The sequence below is a fragment of the Micromys minutus genome (genome assembly GCF_963924665.1).
Source record: "Micromys minutus genome assembly, chromosome: 2".
NCBI classification, from domain to species: Eukaryota; Metazoa; Chordata; class Mammalia; order Rodentia; family Muridae; genus Micromys; species Micromys minutus.
In genome coordinates this window covers 18,967,890-18,980,056 of record NC_137971.1, presented here as the reverse complement: position 1 = coordinate 18,980,056, position 12,167 = coordinate 18,967,890, and the positions used below count along the sequence as shown (strand labels likewise).

Below are 12,167 nucleotides of genomic sequence, written 5' to 3'. Positions count from 1 at the left end.
TTGGCCTCTTGTGCCAGCACCCCTTGCCTTGACCCTCATCCTCAGAGAGTTGACGGCCCTACCCTCCTCACGCTCCTCTCTAACTCTGCTCAGTGCTCCCTCCACAGAGCATGGCTCCTCCCACACGTGCCATCCATCCTTGGCATCAGTTCATCCCCCACCTCCTCTCAGGGCAAGGTAGTCCTCCTCTGGCCTCAAGGGGTATGCTTTTTCACTAGGAGACCCCAACAGCAAGTAGTGATCTCAGATCTCATTCTGTGTACCCCAAATCTGAATCCTCTGAAACTGCCATTATCAAAGACTACAGAGTCAGAGTCTCTGGGATGGGCCGAGGGGTGTGCATTTTGTGCTAGATTGTATGTAGTCATTGCTTCAGGTTGGGCCTGCAGGCCTCTCGATGCACGGCCTCACCTCCTGTAGAAATTCTATGACAACTGTGATATGTCAAGGTTAGGAGCAACAAGTCACACAGGAGCATCAGCTCACGAGACACACAGAGGACACATCACCTCCCTCCCCCCATGACATTCTTGCCAAAATGCACAAGCTCAACCAAACCATGAAAAAAAAAAAAAAAAAAAAAAAAACAGCTAAGTAAGCCGGGTGGGGCACACATTTAATCCCAGCTCTCAGGAGACAGAGCTAAGTGATCTCTGTGGGTTTGAGGCCAGCCTGGTCCACACAGTAAGTTCCAGGCCAGCTAGGAAAACAGCAAAACTCCATCTCAAAAACTAGACAGACAGACAACTAGACAACCAAATCAATAAACCTCAGACAAAATAACCAGCAAATGATCTTTCTAAAAAGGCAAGGCTATGAAAAGACAAAAAAGACAAAAGGCCTTCGGCAGACTGACTGAAGGGAACAGAGGAAAGATATAAGAAGATACAATGTGGACCCCTGGGGTTCAGGGGGCAATTTGTGAGTGAAAGAAGGGGGAGCCCATTACTTGTTAACAATACCATCACTATGCCAATGCCAACCGGCTGACTGCACCGTGTTCATAAAGTGAACATTGGGGAGGCTGACCAAAGTGTGCACAGGATCTATCTGAATTTCTTCTGCCTCATTTGACTATTTTATGAATTAAACCAACTAAAACCATTTTAGGGAAAAGAGGGGCTTTTAATTAAAAACTAGAACAAAACAGTAGGAAAGACAACAAAATATTAGTCACAGAAATCACATGATCGACTTTCTCCCCACTGATGGCTGCTAGCCTCTAACACCACTTCACCCACCCTACACCAGAAGAATTCCTGAAAACTGTCATTCATATTCGACCCTCTTGGCCCGAAACCCCTAAGGCCGATGCTCAAAGGTTCCTGTCAACAGGACACGGGATGAGCTTGCCTGGGCTCCCACCTGCCAAATCTCAGATACTCTGAACATCAAATGGTAAAGATAACAAACTAGAAGCCGGCAAATAAAATGGTAACGCACAAGTCTGTTACACAGAGACACATGGATGGAGAAGGCAAGAGCCTTCTAACGAGCAGTGAGAAAAAGATGAGACCAAGAATCAGCCATTGGGTCTGACCCCAAGGCAAGGTTCTGAAGAACAGGTTACACACACAGCCTCAAAGCGTCCCCCAGAACTTACTTAACAGCACAGAAGAAAACAGCTAACCCCAGACATCTATGTACCTAGGGATCAAAGCTAAAAACCACCAAAGCCAGAACAAACTGATAGTGTGTCTTCTTGTGGGACACAAGGAAGGAAACGATGTGATTTATTTAGAATATTTAGTTAAAATGGGATGTAACCCTAAGGAAAAGATTGGATAAAGCCAAGCTGAAGCACACACTGCCTGACCGCTGACCGTAGTCCTCAATATGTCAAAGTCAAAAAGAACAAAGCCGGACAAGGCGCCCCAAGTAAAGACGGAGAGCCATGGCTTCTAAATGCTATCTGGGGTCTTAGGTCAGATTCTAAACCTGGGAAAAGTGTTGATAAGACACACCACAGCTGACGGAAACTGAACACCAGCGACAGAAAAGGTAACAGTGTTGTGTCGTTGCATGTTCTGATTCAGCCTATTCTTAAATGTTTCAGGGTAGAAAAGAATCATGAAGCCAGGTATGGTGATACATGTCCACCATCACTGTCCTTGGGAGGGCAAGATACTGGAATCATAAGTTCAAAGCCAGCCTGGGCTGCCTAGTGAGATCCTGCCTCATAAAACCAAAAACTGTCTAAGTGTGAGAGTGTGTGTGTGTCTAAGTGTGAGTGTGAGGTTTTTTGGGAAGGAAGTAGAATGACAGGAACAGTTGGCTCACTCTGGGTAAAGGAGACACAACTGACTCCCCACCCCTTTTGTTGCAACTTTTCTAACAAAACGAACAAATTATCGTGAGCACAAGGGCTCCTTGTGAGCGATGAAAATAATCTAAAATTGGGTTTAGGTGATATTTGCACAGCTCTGATAATTTACTTCAAAATCATTGATGTTTCAAAATTTTAATACAAGCTCTTTTACACACACACACACAAAAACACACACAAACACACACACACAAACACACACACACAAAAACACACATACACACAAACACACACACACACACCATGCTGGCAGTTGCTCCTTTTCCTTAGGCCCCTGGCCTGATGCTCCTCCTAGAATTCACCCATGAAGTTCTTCACTCCTCAGACAGATCTGCTCCCCACCCCCAAATCTGTGGCACTCTCCTCTCTGTGCCCCGAAATGTGCTTACCCCTTCCCCACACCTGCCTTCCAGATTCCGGCTCTAAGTTGGCTCCAGCCCCACCCCCCCTCAGCCCCCACCCCCACCCCAGTGCCACCACTGAGTCCCATCAATCAACACTCCTCACTGGCTGCAGGCTGCACAGGAGTCTCAGCCTTTTACCTGCATTATTTCTTTTCAGTGTTATAGCCCTACAAGCTAAATGTCCTCATTGGTCCCAGGAAATCGAGTCACTGCTGAGCTGCCTAAAGTCTCCCAGGTGGCTGCTGATGGAGCCAGGATTCAAACTAGGCCATTGTCACACCGGTGCCTGCCTGTGCTGGAAGCTGCTGTGCCCCGGGTCCCTACAGATGTCCTTGCATACTTATTCTTTCTCTCCCACCCCGCTGCAAACTCCCAGAAGAGCCAGCCCATACCCGGACCTCTCTTGATGCCATGCACATACGGCAGGTGCCCAACAGCTGTTTGTTGGCCATGGGCTGGGTTCCAGAAAGGAGAGGAGGGGGTGGCAAGCTCCATCAAAAACAGGAGCCAATTCTCCACCTCCAGCACAGCCCAGCTCCCTGGCTACTGCCCAAGGCCCGGCCGTCATCTGCTCTGGGTAATAAGTATTTGTATGGCGATAATTACAGCATTTGGGAAGAAAATCCCATTAAGCAAGAGCCCTGCCGAGCTGCTAATGCCGGCACAGAACTGGAGGCGGCAACTCCGCCAAACGCCCTCCCGGCTGCTCCTGATACCGATAACGCAGGGGGGGCTGCCTGTCCCCAACGCCCCAAGAGAGCATGGCAACCTTGGGCAGTTTGGGCCACCTCCTGGTGCGTCGTTCAGACAGGGGTGCTTGAAAAGGGACAGCATACTCATATTCCGGTGACATCCAGGGCTCCTCGCCATAGCCTGGTGAGAGACCAGGGTGCAGATTGCCAGGATCCAGCACTGAGTGGTCGGTCTCTGAATTCTTTTATGTCCCTTGGGCTCTCTGTCACCTTAATAGCAATGATAATCGCCCCATTTGTTGGGCACTTGCTGTCTGCCAGGCTCTGTGAAGCATACAGCATCTCTCTGCCTATTATGAAGTTCAATACTCAGGCCCAGCCTTTGAAGCAGGTCCCCCCTACTTTATGGGCAAAAGAACCCCGGGATTTGAGGGAGTGCGCTCTTTTTTACATGCTTATCTCAATTTGCAATTATGTGTTTATCTTCCTGTCAGACCATCTTCTTGCTCCCCTGCTGGACAGGAACTCGGGAAGAGGCAGTTTCTCCATCCACTCCACACAATGCAGAGAGCTCAATAGACAGCAGCTATCTGTTGAATGAGGGAATGCAGCCCCGCAGGATGCCCCAGCTGCCAAGAGGCAGAGCAAGGCTAACAAAACGCCAGACAGGCGTTTACCAGAGTAGTGCCATTGCAACCCTCCACCCTGCAGAGCCCCTTCTCCCTGTGCCCAGAATGCCGGGAAGAGAGGAAAAGATGCCCAGGTACAATGGCCATCTTTGAGCAGCAGGAGCCTAGGAAGAGCAGCTTTCAGCATGGCCAAGCCTCAGCAGGTACCTCCCAGGCCACCTGAACATTCTTGTCCTTAGCATGGGCTTCTCACAGTATTAGCACCCGACATCAGAATTATGAAGCATTTTCTTAAACACAGTATGAATGAATCCCTCGAAAGTTCTGATGGGGTGGGGGCATTATTCCCACAGGCCAAGGGAAGGTAGAATACCACCCACATGCCACTGGACCCCAGCATATTTCCTGCAAAACTGTCACTATCCCCTTTACATGTGGGAAGCAGAGTCTCCAGCATATGAAAAACCGACACCCCTGGGTCTCTATACCAGTTGCTCACTCCGCACACGGTGGTTACTGTATCTATGCCTGTGAGAGCGGAGACTCACCCACCCCCACCCCCACCCCTGCTGCCAGGGCCAACTCCCCTGCTCAGCGAAACTCTCTGCTATAGGACCCCACCGTGGCTCACCTAGCCAGGCCTTGGTGACAGATATGGTTTCAGCCCCTGGCCTCAATTTCATCTTTATACGTATTCCAAATGGGCTCCCCAAACCATGAATGTGACCATCCAGCCCTGCTGAATGCAGCTTCGGGGCAAGCCATGGATCTTGGCACACGCATGCCATTACGGAGGGGTAGACCAACGAGCAAAAGGACACAAGCACATTCACAACGGCAAGAAAACAATTCTCACAGCTTGACAAGAGACAGAATACTGCACACCCGGGGAGAGACGGACAATCAGCATCCTGACCTTCCAAGGGCCCTGCCTCACCTCTCTCCATCCTTGGATGACTCAATGGGACATCTGGCAGATGGCTTTCCCTTCCTGCACCTTAAAATACCTAGGGTAGTAAGGAAGAGCAGTCTCCACACAAACTCCTGCTTCCCACATTCCTGGACACGCTGGTGCAAACATTAAAAGTGAAGGTCCTCGAGTGGATGGGGAAAGTTAGCATTTGGCCACCATGGCTGAACTCTCTGAGTCTGGTCCCTACCCAGTCATGACTCTTCCGGGGCCTTGCCAGCACACCTCCTCCAGTCTTCACTGTAATTGTTCCGTTACCATGAATTATTTAGCATCCCTTCTCCGTCCATCCACCCAGTCCTTGGCCTCTGTGGCTGGACCAATTTCCTTGGCAGTGCTGGACCTTACACAAGCTCTTCCCAGAGGTCTCCACAGAAAACCAGAGCAATGTCTCCCCACTGAGGAGAACAGGTCTGAGCCCAGCATTGCAAATTATACAGTCGTAAAGTTGCTGATTCCCTGGGCAAGCATCAGAGATGCCCCAAAACCAGGAGGTAAGCGCTCAGCTTACAGACATTTCCCAAACCGGGGAGCTGCGAGCCAGTCTCTGACCAGCACTCCTTTCTAGCTCCCCTAAGATGTTCACCCTGGACTCCCACCCAGACATCTCCAAGGGGAAATGTGAAGATGAAGAAAGGCCTTCCTGGCCCTTCCCAATCTTTACAACATCAGGATCCTCTCATCTCCGGATGTGTTGGGATTCAGCCCCTGGGAAAATCTGACCTACAAGCCACACCAGTCACAGCCAGCGACAGGCTTGGTGCTCAGGCAGTGACTCCTGCCGGCGTCGCCTGGACTCAGCTTGGCAAAACCCACCAACCCTAACAACACACTCTGCCTTCTAAGAAGTCCTCTCACCCCCAAGAAGACCTGCTGGCCTACTGTTCTCACAGCCCCACAGCTAGCTGGTGCCCTCCCTCCATCTTCCCACAAAGGTCCTCTATCCAGCCCATCACACCATCGGCCCTCTGAAGGCAGACAGGTTCACTCTCTTTGGAGCCTCAGAACTGAGGGAAGGCACTGGCTTGATAAACATCCTGTGTTACCATAAAAGCGCCTTACCGAGCAAGCACCAGAACCCCGGCCTCTTCCAACATTAACTTCTATTGCCACAGAAACCAGAAACCTGATGTAGCCCAAACTCCATTTCCTAATCGGAAGCAACTAAGGCTCAGAGAACTAAGGCTCAAGTCTGGTAACTTGTCCAAAGTCATACAGCCCATAATTTACAGAGCTGAGCTTCTAACTCAGAGACTCTGGCTCCCAGGGCTACTCTCAACTCTGCTCTGTCCTGGGATTCACTTCCATCTCACTGACTAGAAAAGACAAAAGAAGTCGTGAAAGGCAAGACAGGGTCCATCACAAACATTCAGGGTAGTAAGGTAGTGGGAAAACAAGAATGCAGAATAGTCAAGGTGCCAAAGCAAAGTTGAGGGGCTCGGATGTCTCACGTGTGGGGCTGCTGCCAGGGTAACACACAGAAAAAACACACTGCTGGGTAAAGTAAGCGACAGAAATTTCATCCAGAAAGAACAGGCCAAGGTGACCTAAGAGATCCTTCAGACTTGCTGGTTCTTAGTTCCTCTCCAGGTCCGAGAGGCTACCTCAAGAAAACTCAGTTCGGTGCCACCCCAATTTCTATACATAGGCATACACACACACACACACACACACACACACACACACACACACACACACACACAATTCCCAACTAGATTGCATGCAGATTGCAAATTCTCTGAAACTGTCACGGGAATGTCTCAAACCCAGCCAAGAAGAAGCTGGGGCAAGCGTGTGCTCACTAATTGCTGGCCTTGGTACAGAAGTTCAGAGTTTGATGTAGGCAACAGCTTTCCCCAGGGTTGGCCTCGGACGGACCAGCAGAGACTCATGAAAATATGCTCCAAAGTTTTCAAAATAGGTATACCTTTTTTGATGCTCAGTATAGGAGTATGGGCAGAAAGAGGGAATCCGTTACAAAGAACCCACTAACCTTCCCCAAAGTATCAAGAAAAAAAATCTCCTGGTACGGTCACCTCTGAGAGTGTACAAAGGCCCTGTGTGTGACTAAAAATCCACCCACATGACCAGCTGAGCCGTGGCCTCACACTACCGTGGTGTCCTTAGATGCTGGAATCTCACACAGACCACTTTTGGCAGGAAAAGAAAAACACATCACACATGCTCTACCGGGCTTAGGAGGCAGGTCTAGAAAGGGTGGAGTTTCCTCAAAAGCCAGAAGTACAGGAGAACAAGAAAAGAGGAAGGGTGGTTTTCATGACTTGTCACCGTCAATGGCTTCAACCTTGAGTCCCAGTCCGAGCTCCTCACCTCTAGTATCATTCCTGAGTTTACAGTCCAGGACGCACGTCACCCTTCCGGGGCTCTGATGTCACGTTCCCCCAAACCTGAACCAAAGGCCCTCAGGTCCCATTGTCTGTCTGTCTGGGCTGGGGAATGGAACTGAAGGAGAGGGTAGGTTGCTCACACCTTTAAGGGAAGAATTATCAAGGCTCTGGGGCCAAACAATGGTTAGAGTAGGCGCCCAGAACTTCTACTCCATGGCACCAAACAGTGAGCCCTTGGAGCCAAATCCACCTGCCTCCTCGGAACCCAGCCAAGCCCCATGTGTCCAAAAGGAGACACGGTGCCTGGCTCTGTGGGAAGCTTTTCTCCTAGGTGCCAGGAAGGCTCTGGGTACCCTAGAGGAATAAAGTGCTGTGCAGTGGGAAGGACCTGTCACAGCGGAGAGCGCAAGGGGCAGGTGTGAGGATGGGCTGACGACAAGTCCCTTTGAATCTGGCACCTGCAAACAGCCAGCCGCGCTCCTGGTTTCTGGTTTCCTAAAAAACCTACCAAGGCACTGACTTCTCTACTGGCGACAGAGCCCAACAGTCTAGCGCCACCCCCCTCAACCCCCAATCCATTCCTGACTCTCGGCTCCGCTCCGTCAGGGTGGGAGAGCAACCAGGGGTCGAGGGGTGGAGGGAGTCCCAGTGGACGGGCGGAGCCATACTCACAGGCGCTCGGTGTTCCGTGGGATGTTCTTGGGGATGGCCTGCAAACCCGTGCCGTGGCAGTCCACAGTAGTGCCGGTGCAGGTGCAGAGGGCGGGGCACGCCGTGGCCCCCAGGCGCCACGCGGCTGCCCAGAGCAGCAGCCACAGCTCCGGTCGGCTCAACCCCGAAGAGGACCCGCGGTGGGGAGTAAGCGCCATAGTGTCCTCGCCGTGTCCTGCTCGCGTGCCAGACGGCCGCAGCCGCTGACCATCCCCGTCCGGGGCTATCTCCAGGTGCTATCCCCACCGAGGGACGGAAGAGCCGGGGGGTGGGGGTGGATCGTAACGATGCGCCCTTGTGGTTCGAGTGGCGCCTGGATGCTCCCAGCGACGGCGTCTGTGCGTGGACCCGGGAAAGGCGTCTTAAGCGGAGGGCGCTCAGCTCCTCTCCCGGTGCTCGCTGCCGGCGTCTCCCTCTCCCTCTAGCTCCCAACTGACTGCTGAGAGGAGGAAAATGGGCAGGCCCCGCGCGCGCGCACCTCGCGCGCGCGCACACACACACACATACACACTCACACCCGCACGCTCGCTCACACCCGGCAGTCATCCATCAATCGAAAAGCACACTTCCAGGGCCAGACTCCTTCCCGCCCTCCCCCCAAGCACGGACCACCGCCCGCCTCCCTCCCCACCACTCCTCTCGGGCGGCAGAGGCCCAGCCGCTGGCATACAGTTTCAAAGGTGTAACCTCCCAGGCGCCAAGGGCTGCGGGGCCCTGGGAAGAGGGGGGTTACAGGCTGGACCTTCTCTGTGGGGCTCTACACACACACACACACACACACACACACACACACACACACACACAGCAATAATGTGTACATTTAGACCAATCACTTCAGTGCCCTTAGCTGCCGGCACAGAGGAGCAAAAAGATTTTTTCCCCTACACCTTCCCTGGGACTGCAGACTTCCCTAATGGCTGAAAGGTCACCAGGCCCCATCAACTTCCTTTGTCAATTGTTGGTGAGGTTTCTGGTCCCAGGCGGCCTCTCTAAGCTGCCTATCCTTGCCCAGCCTGGGACCTCGAAGGCAGAGGCGCGAGAGAACATGAAAGTCCCGAGCCAGGTTAGTCTTCTCCCTCAAGATACACTCTCCCCAAAGACAAAGTCCAACTTCTTCGGGGAACAGAAGCCAGCCAGCTGTGACGAGAGAGTCCTGACAAGACTTTGTATGTGGGGAAGGGGAGGTGTTTCTACACAAGCCTCTTTACTGGTGTGCCAATGGAGAACCACCTCGGAAACCCAGCAAATATCCTCTCCACATATGGCCGGTGGAGACAGATGAAAAAGGAATGTTTGGACCTCTCAAAAGGCCACAGAGTGGAAAGAACACACAGCCTGTTTATAAGAAAAACACCACCCAGTCAATTGCCACCTGTATAGGACCCTGGGCCTCACAACCCTATGAGCGAGGGCTTTTCTTATTTTGACATAGGTGGGGATGTGGGTGTAAATAGGAAATCCAGTGAGGGACAGAGTTCCCTCTGACCCCAGAAAAGACAAAGCACCTCCCCCAAACTGAGGACAGCTGTGGCTTTCTGGGGTTCTAAAGAGCTGAGCTTCCGGATGCGAGGGAGATCTGGCTGAGACATCTGTCATCCCATTGATCAACAGGGTTGATCTGGTGATGTGAGTGTCAGTGTGGGTGCCCCCCCTTCCTCCTGCAGCACTCCACGCGTCCCTCCCAATGCTTTGGACTTGAAGAGAGTGACTTTTCCCAAGAAAGGATGGCTCTCTCTCGGGTTCCTCTATTGGAACCTCCACACAAGCGTTGGCGCTCATAGCGAGCTGAGCTCCGTGAGTTCCATGTGAAGAAAACACATCTGGACAGCAGAGGTAGCTGGGACCAATCAAATGCCCCCCAGTGGAGCAGCTGCAGAGTCCCCCTCCTTGGGGGACAACAGAAAGAGGCGGGTCCTAAGAAGCAGAGCCTAAGCCCAGCAGGAGAGCAGTTTGCCTAGTCACAGTGGTAAGGTGCTGAAGTCACCACATGATTAGAGGCGTACGAGCTGCCTGTATGGCTGGGTGGTTGGTTGTTTTCCATCTGGACCAAACCTTTACAGTTACTCTGCTATCTGATGCACAAGGCACCGTGGTCAGAATGTCACACTTGAATGGCTGATTTGCCAAACTCTGAGTCACACTTCTGACCATCCACACTTGCTCTCCATCCCAGCTCAATCTCTTGAACACAAATTTGGTAATTCTGGGAGGGAGCTTTCTTGGCGGGTCCTTACGGTGGGATGCCGAGAACTTCTGCCACCCAGGTCTGAGAACAAAAGGACCACTCGTCTCTTTTCCCGGATCCAGCCTACCCTCTGAGGATTCCAGCCTGCAACACAAGGAAGCCCCGATGTCTGAATTGTTTATTCCTCAATATCTGGATCTGCCCACACTTGTGTTCCTCCCCCTGACACCCCAGAAGCAAAGCACCACCCCTATTCACCCCTTCGCTTCCTCACTTCCTCCTTTGGCACCAACCCCAGCATCTGGCACTTAGTAGGCCCATCACAAACAGTGCCCAAACTATTGGAGAAGCCTCCAACCTTCTGCTCCAGTGGTGTTCCACTCCCCCAATCCCATAATCCCAGAGGCTCCCAGAAGCCAGGACCCATGTGGGGAAGGGGAGAGTGTTGATTAACTGGGCGATATGCCCTGGAGTCCTCAGAGTGGTAGGGAGAATGGGTATGGGGAGGGGTGAGAGGAGGTAGGCGGGGGGGGGGGGGGGGGAAGGGCGGGGGGGGGGTGCAAGATCAACCTTGCTTATGGCTCTCGAGAACTAGGCCCTACACTAGAAGCTTCCAGACTAGCCTGGCCAGCGAGTTCCAAGCAGGCCCAAAGCCAAGTTGTCAACGCCTGGCAAGGCCTGGCCTCTCCTTTGAAGGGAGGGAAGGAAGGAGGGCAACTCAGGCCCAGGACAAAGACTCCCCTGCCAGCCCATCATGGGGAGCCCTGCTCCAGTAGCCAGGCAGCTCCCCAAGTTGGCTCCCATCCCTGGTCCCTCCACCTCAGAGCCTGGCGGGCTCGCTGCTCCTAGAGGCAGCTTACCATGAATGAACACAGCTCATTAGTGCTCCCGGCACATCCACTCATTAAACAAACGCTTGGCCAGCCGCATAGCTCGAGCTACCCCCCCCACTTCGCTTTTTCAATTTCCTCTCCTATGCCCCTCCCTCTGGGGGTCTCCCTATCCCCTCCCTGCAGCCCAGGCCACCTGCTCCCTCTGCAAGGATGAGGGATGAGGAGGAGCTGGCCTGGCACACTGCTTCTGACGGGGCGTGCTCCACCAAGCTCTGCCTGCTCCACTTGCAGGCAACCCCCATAGGAAAACACAGGGTCACATCTCCCTGTCCCAATAGGATGAGCCATCCGTGTACTGAGGTCCCTTCGATATGGCAGTTGAGGGCCTTTGCCTTCTAGGTAACTTTAGAGAGAGCGCCTTCCCACTGGCTTTTAGACCAGGGCCCGCCCCCCCCCCGCCCCCCAGCCACCAGAATAGTGACAGCATGTCTGCTGCCCAGGCTTCCATCATCATTACTTATGAATATTGATGACTCCAGGCATTCCCTGGGACTGGATCTGTGAAACTGGTCCTCTGACAGCCACAGTCAGAAAGGAGCAAAGGAACAGGAAAATGTAAGTGTGGAGAACATGGGCTACAGAGGACCAAAAGGACAGGCACAGAGACCTGAAGGCTCCCTACAGGGCAAAGCACTTCAGAAGGCCTCAGAGGACAAGGAGACACTGGTTGGACGGCAACACAGTGTGACCCCACCTCTCAGCAAACACAGCTGCAGGGACAAGACACCAGCCAAGGGACAGCTCCTCAACAGAGACGCACAGTGGTTACTTTTCTTCTCGCTGTGCAGAAAACACCTGACAAGAACAACTGAAGTCCGGAAGCAGGCACGGTGACATGTGTTTTTAACCAGACACTCTGGAATCAAAGGCAGGCAAATCTGTGAGTTCAAGGCCTGATCTCCACAGCAAGTTCCAGGTTAGCCAGGGCTACCTAGTGAGACCCTGTCCAAAAGGAAAAGGGTTTGTATTGGCTCAAGGTTTGAGGGAATGGGCTGTCACCGGCCAGGCA

At 52.6% G+C, this 12,167-nt stretch overlaps 1 protein-coding gene across 1 annotated transcript in view; it reads right to left on the bottom strand.

Annotated features, from left to right (window-relative positions):
• Positions 1-8,547, bottom strand: part of SLIT1 (slit guidance ligand 1) — a gene marked incomplete at its 3' end in the record, with an annotated part of 136,110 nt that extends 127,563 nt beyond the window's left edge. The window contains exon 1 of the mRNA XM_080911469.1: positions 8,042-8,547. Within this exon, the coding sequence (XP_080767595.1) occupies positions 8,042-8,238 (197 nt within the window). The 5' untranslated portion in view covers positions 8,239-8,547. The remainder of the gene's footprint in view (positions 1-8,041) is intronic.
• Positions 8,548-12,167: the final 3,620 nt, after the last annotated feature.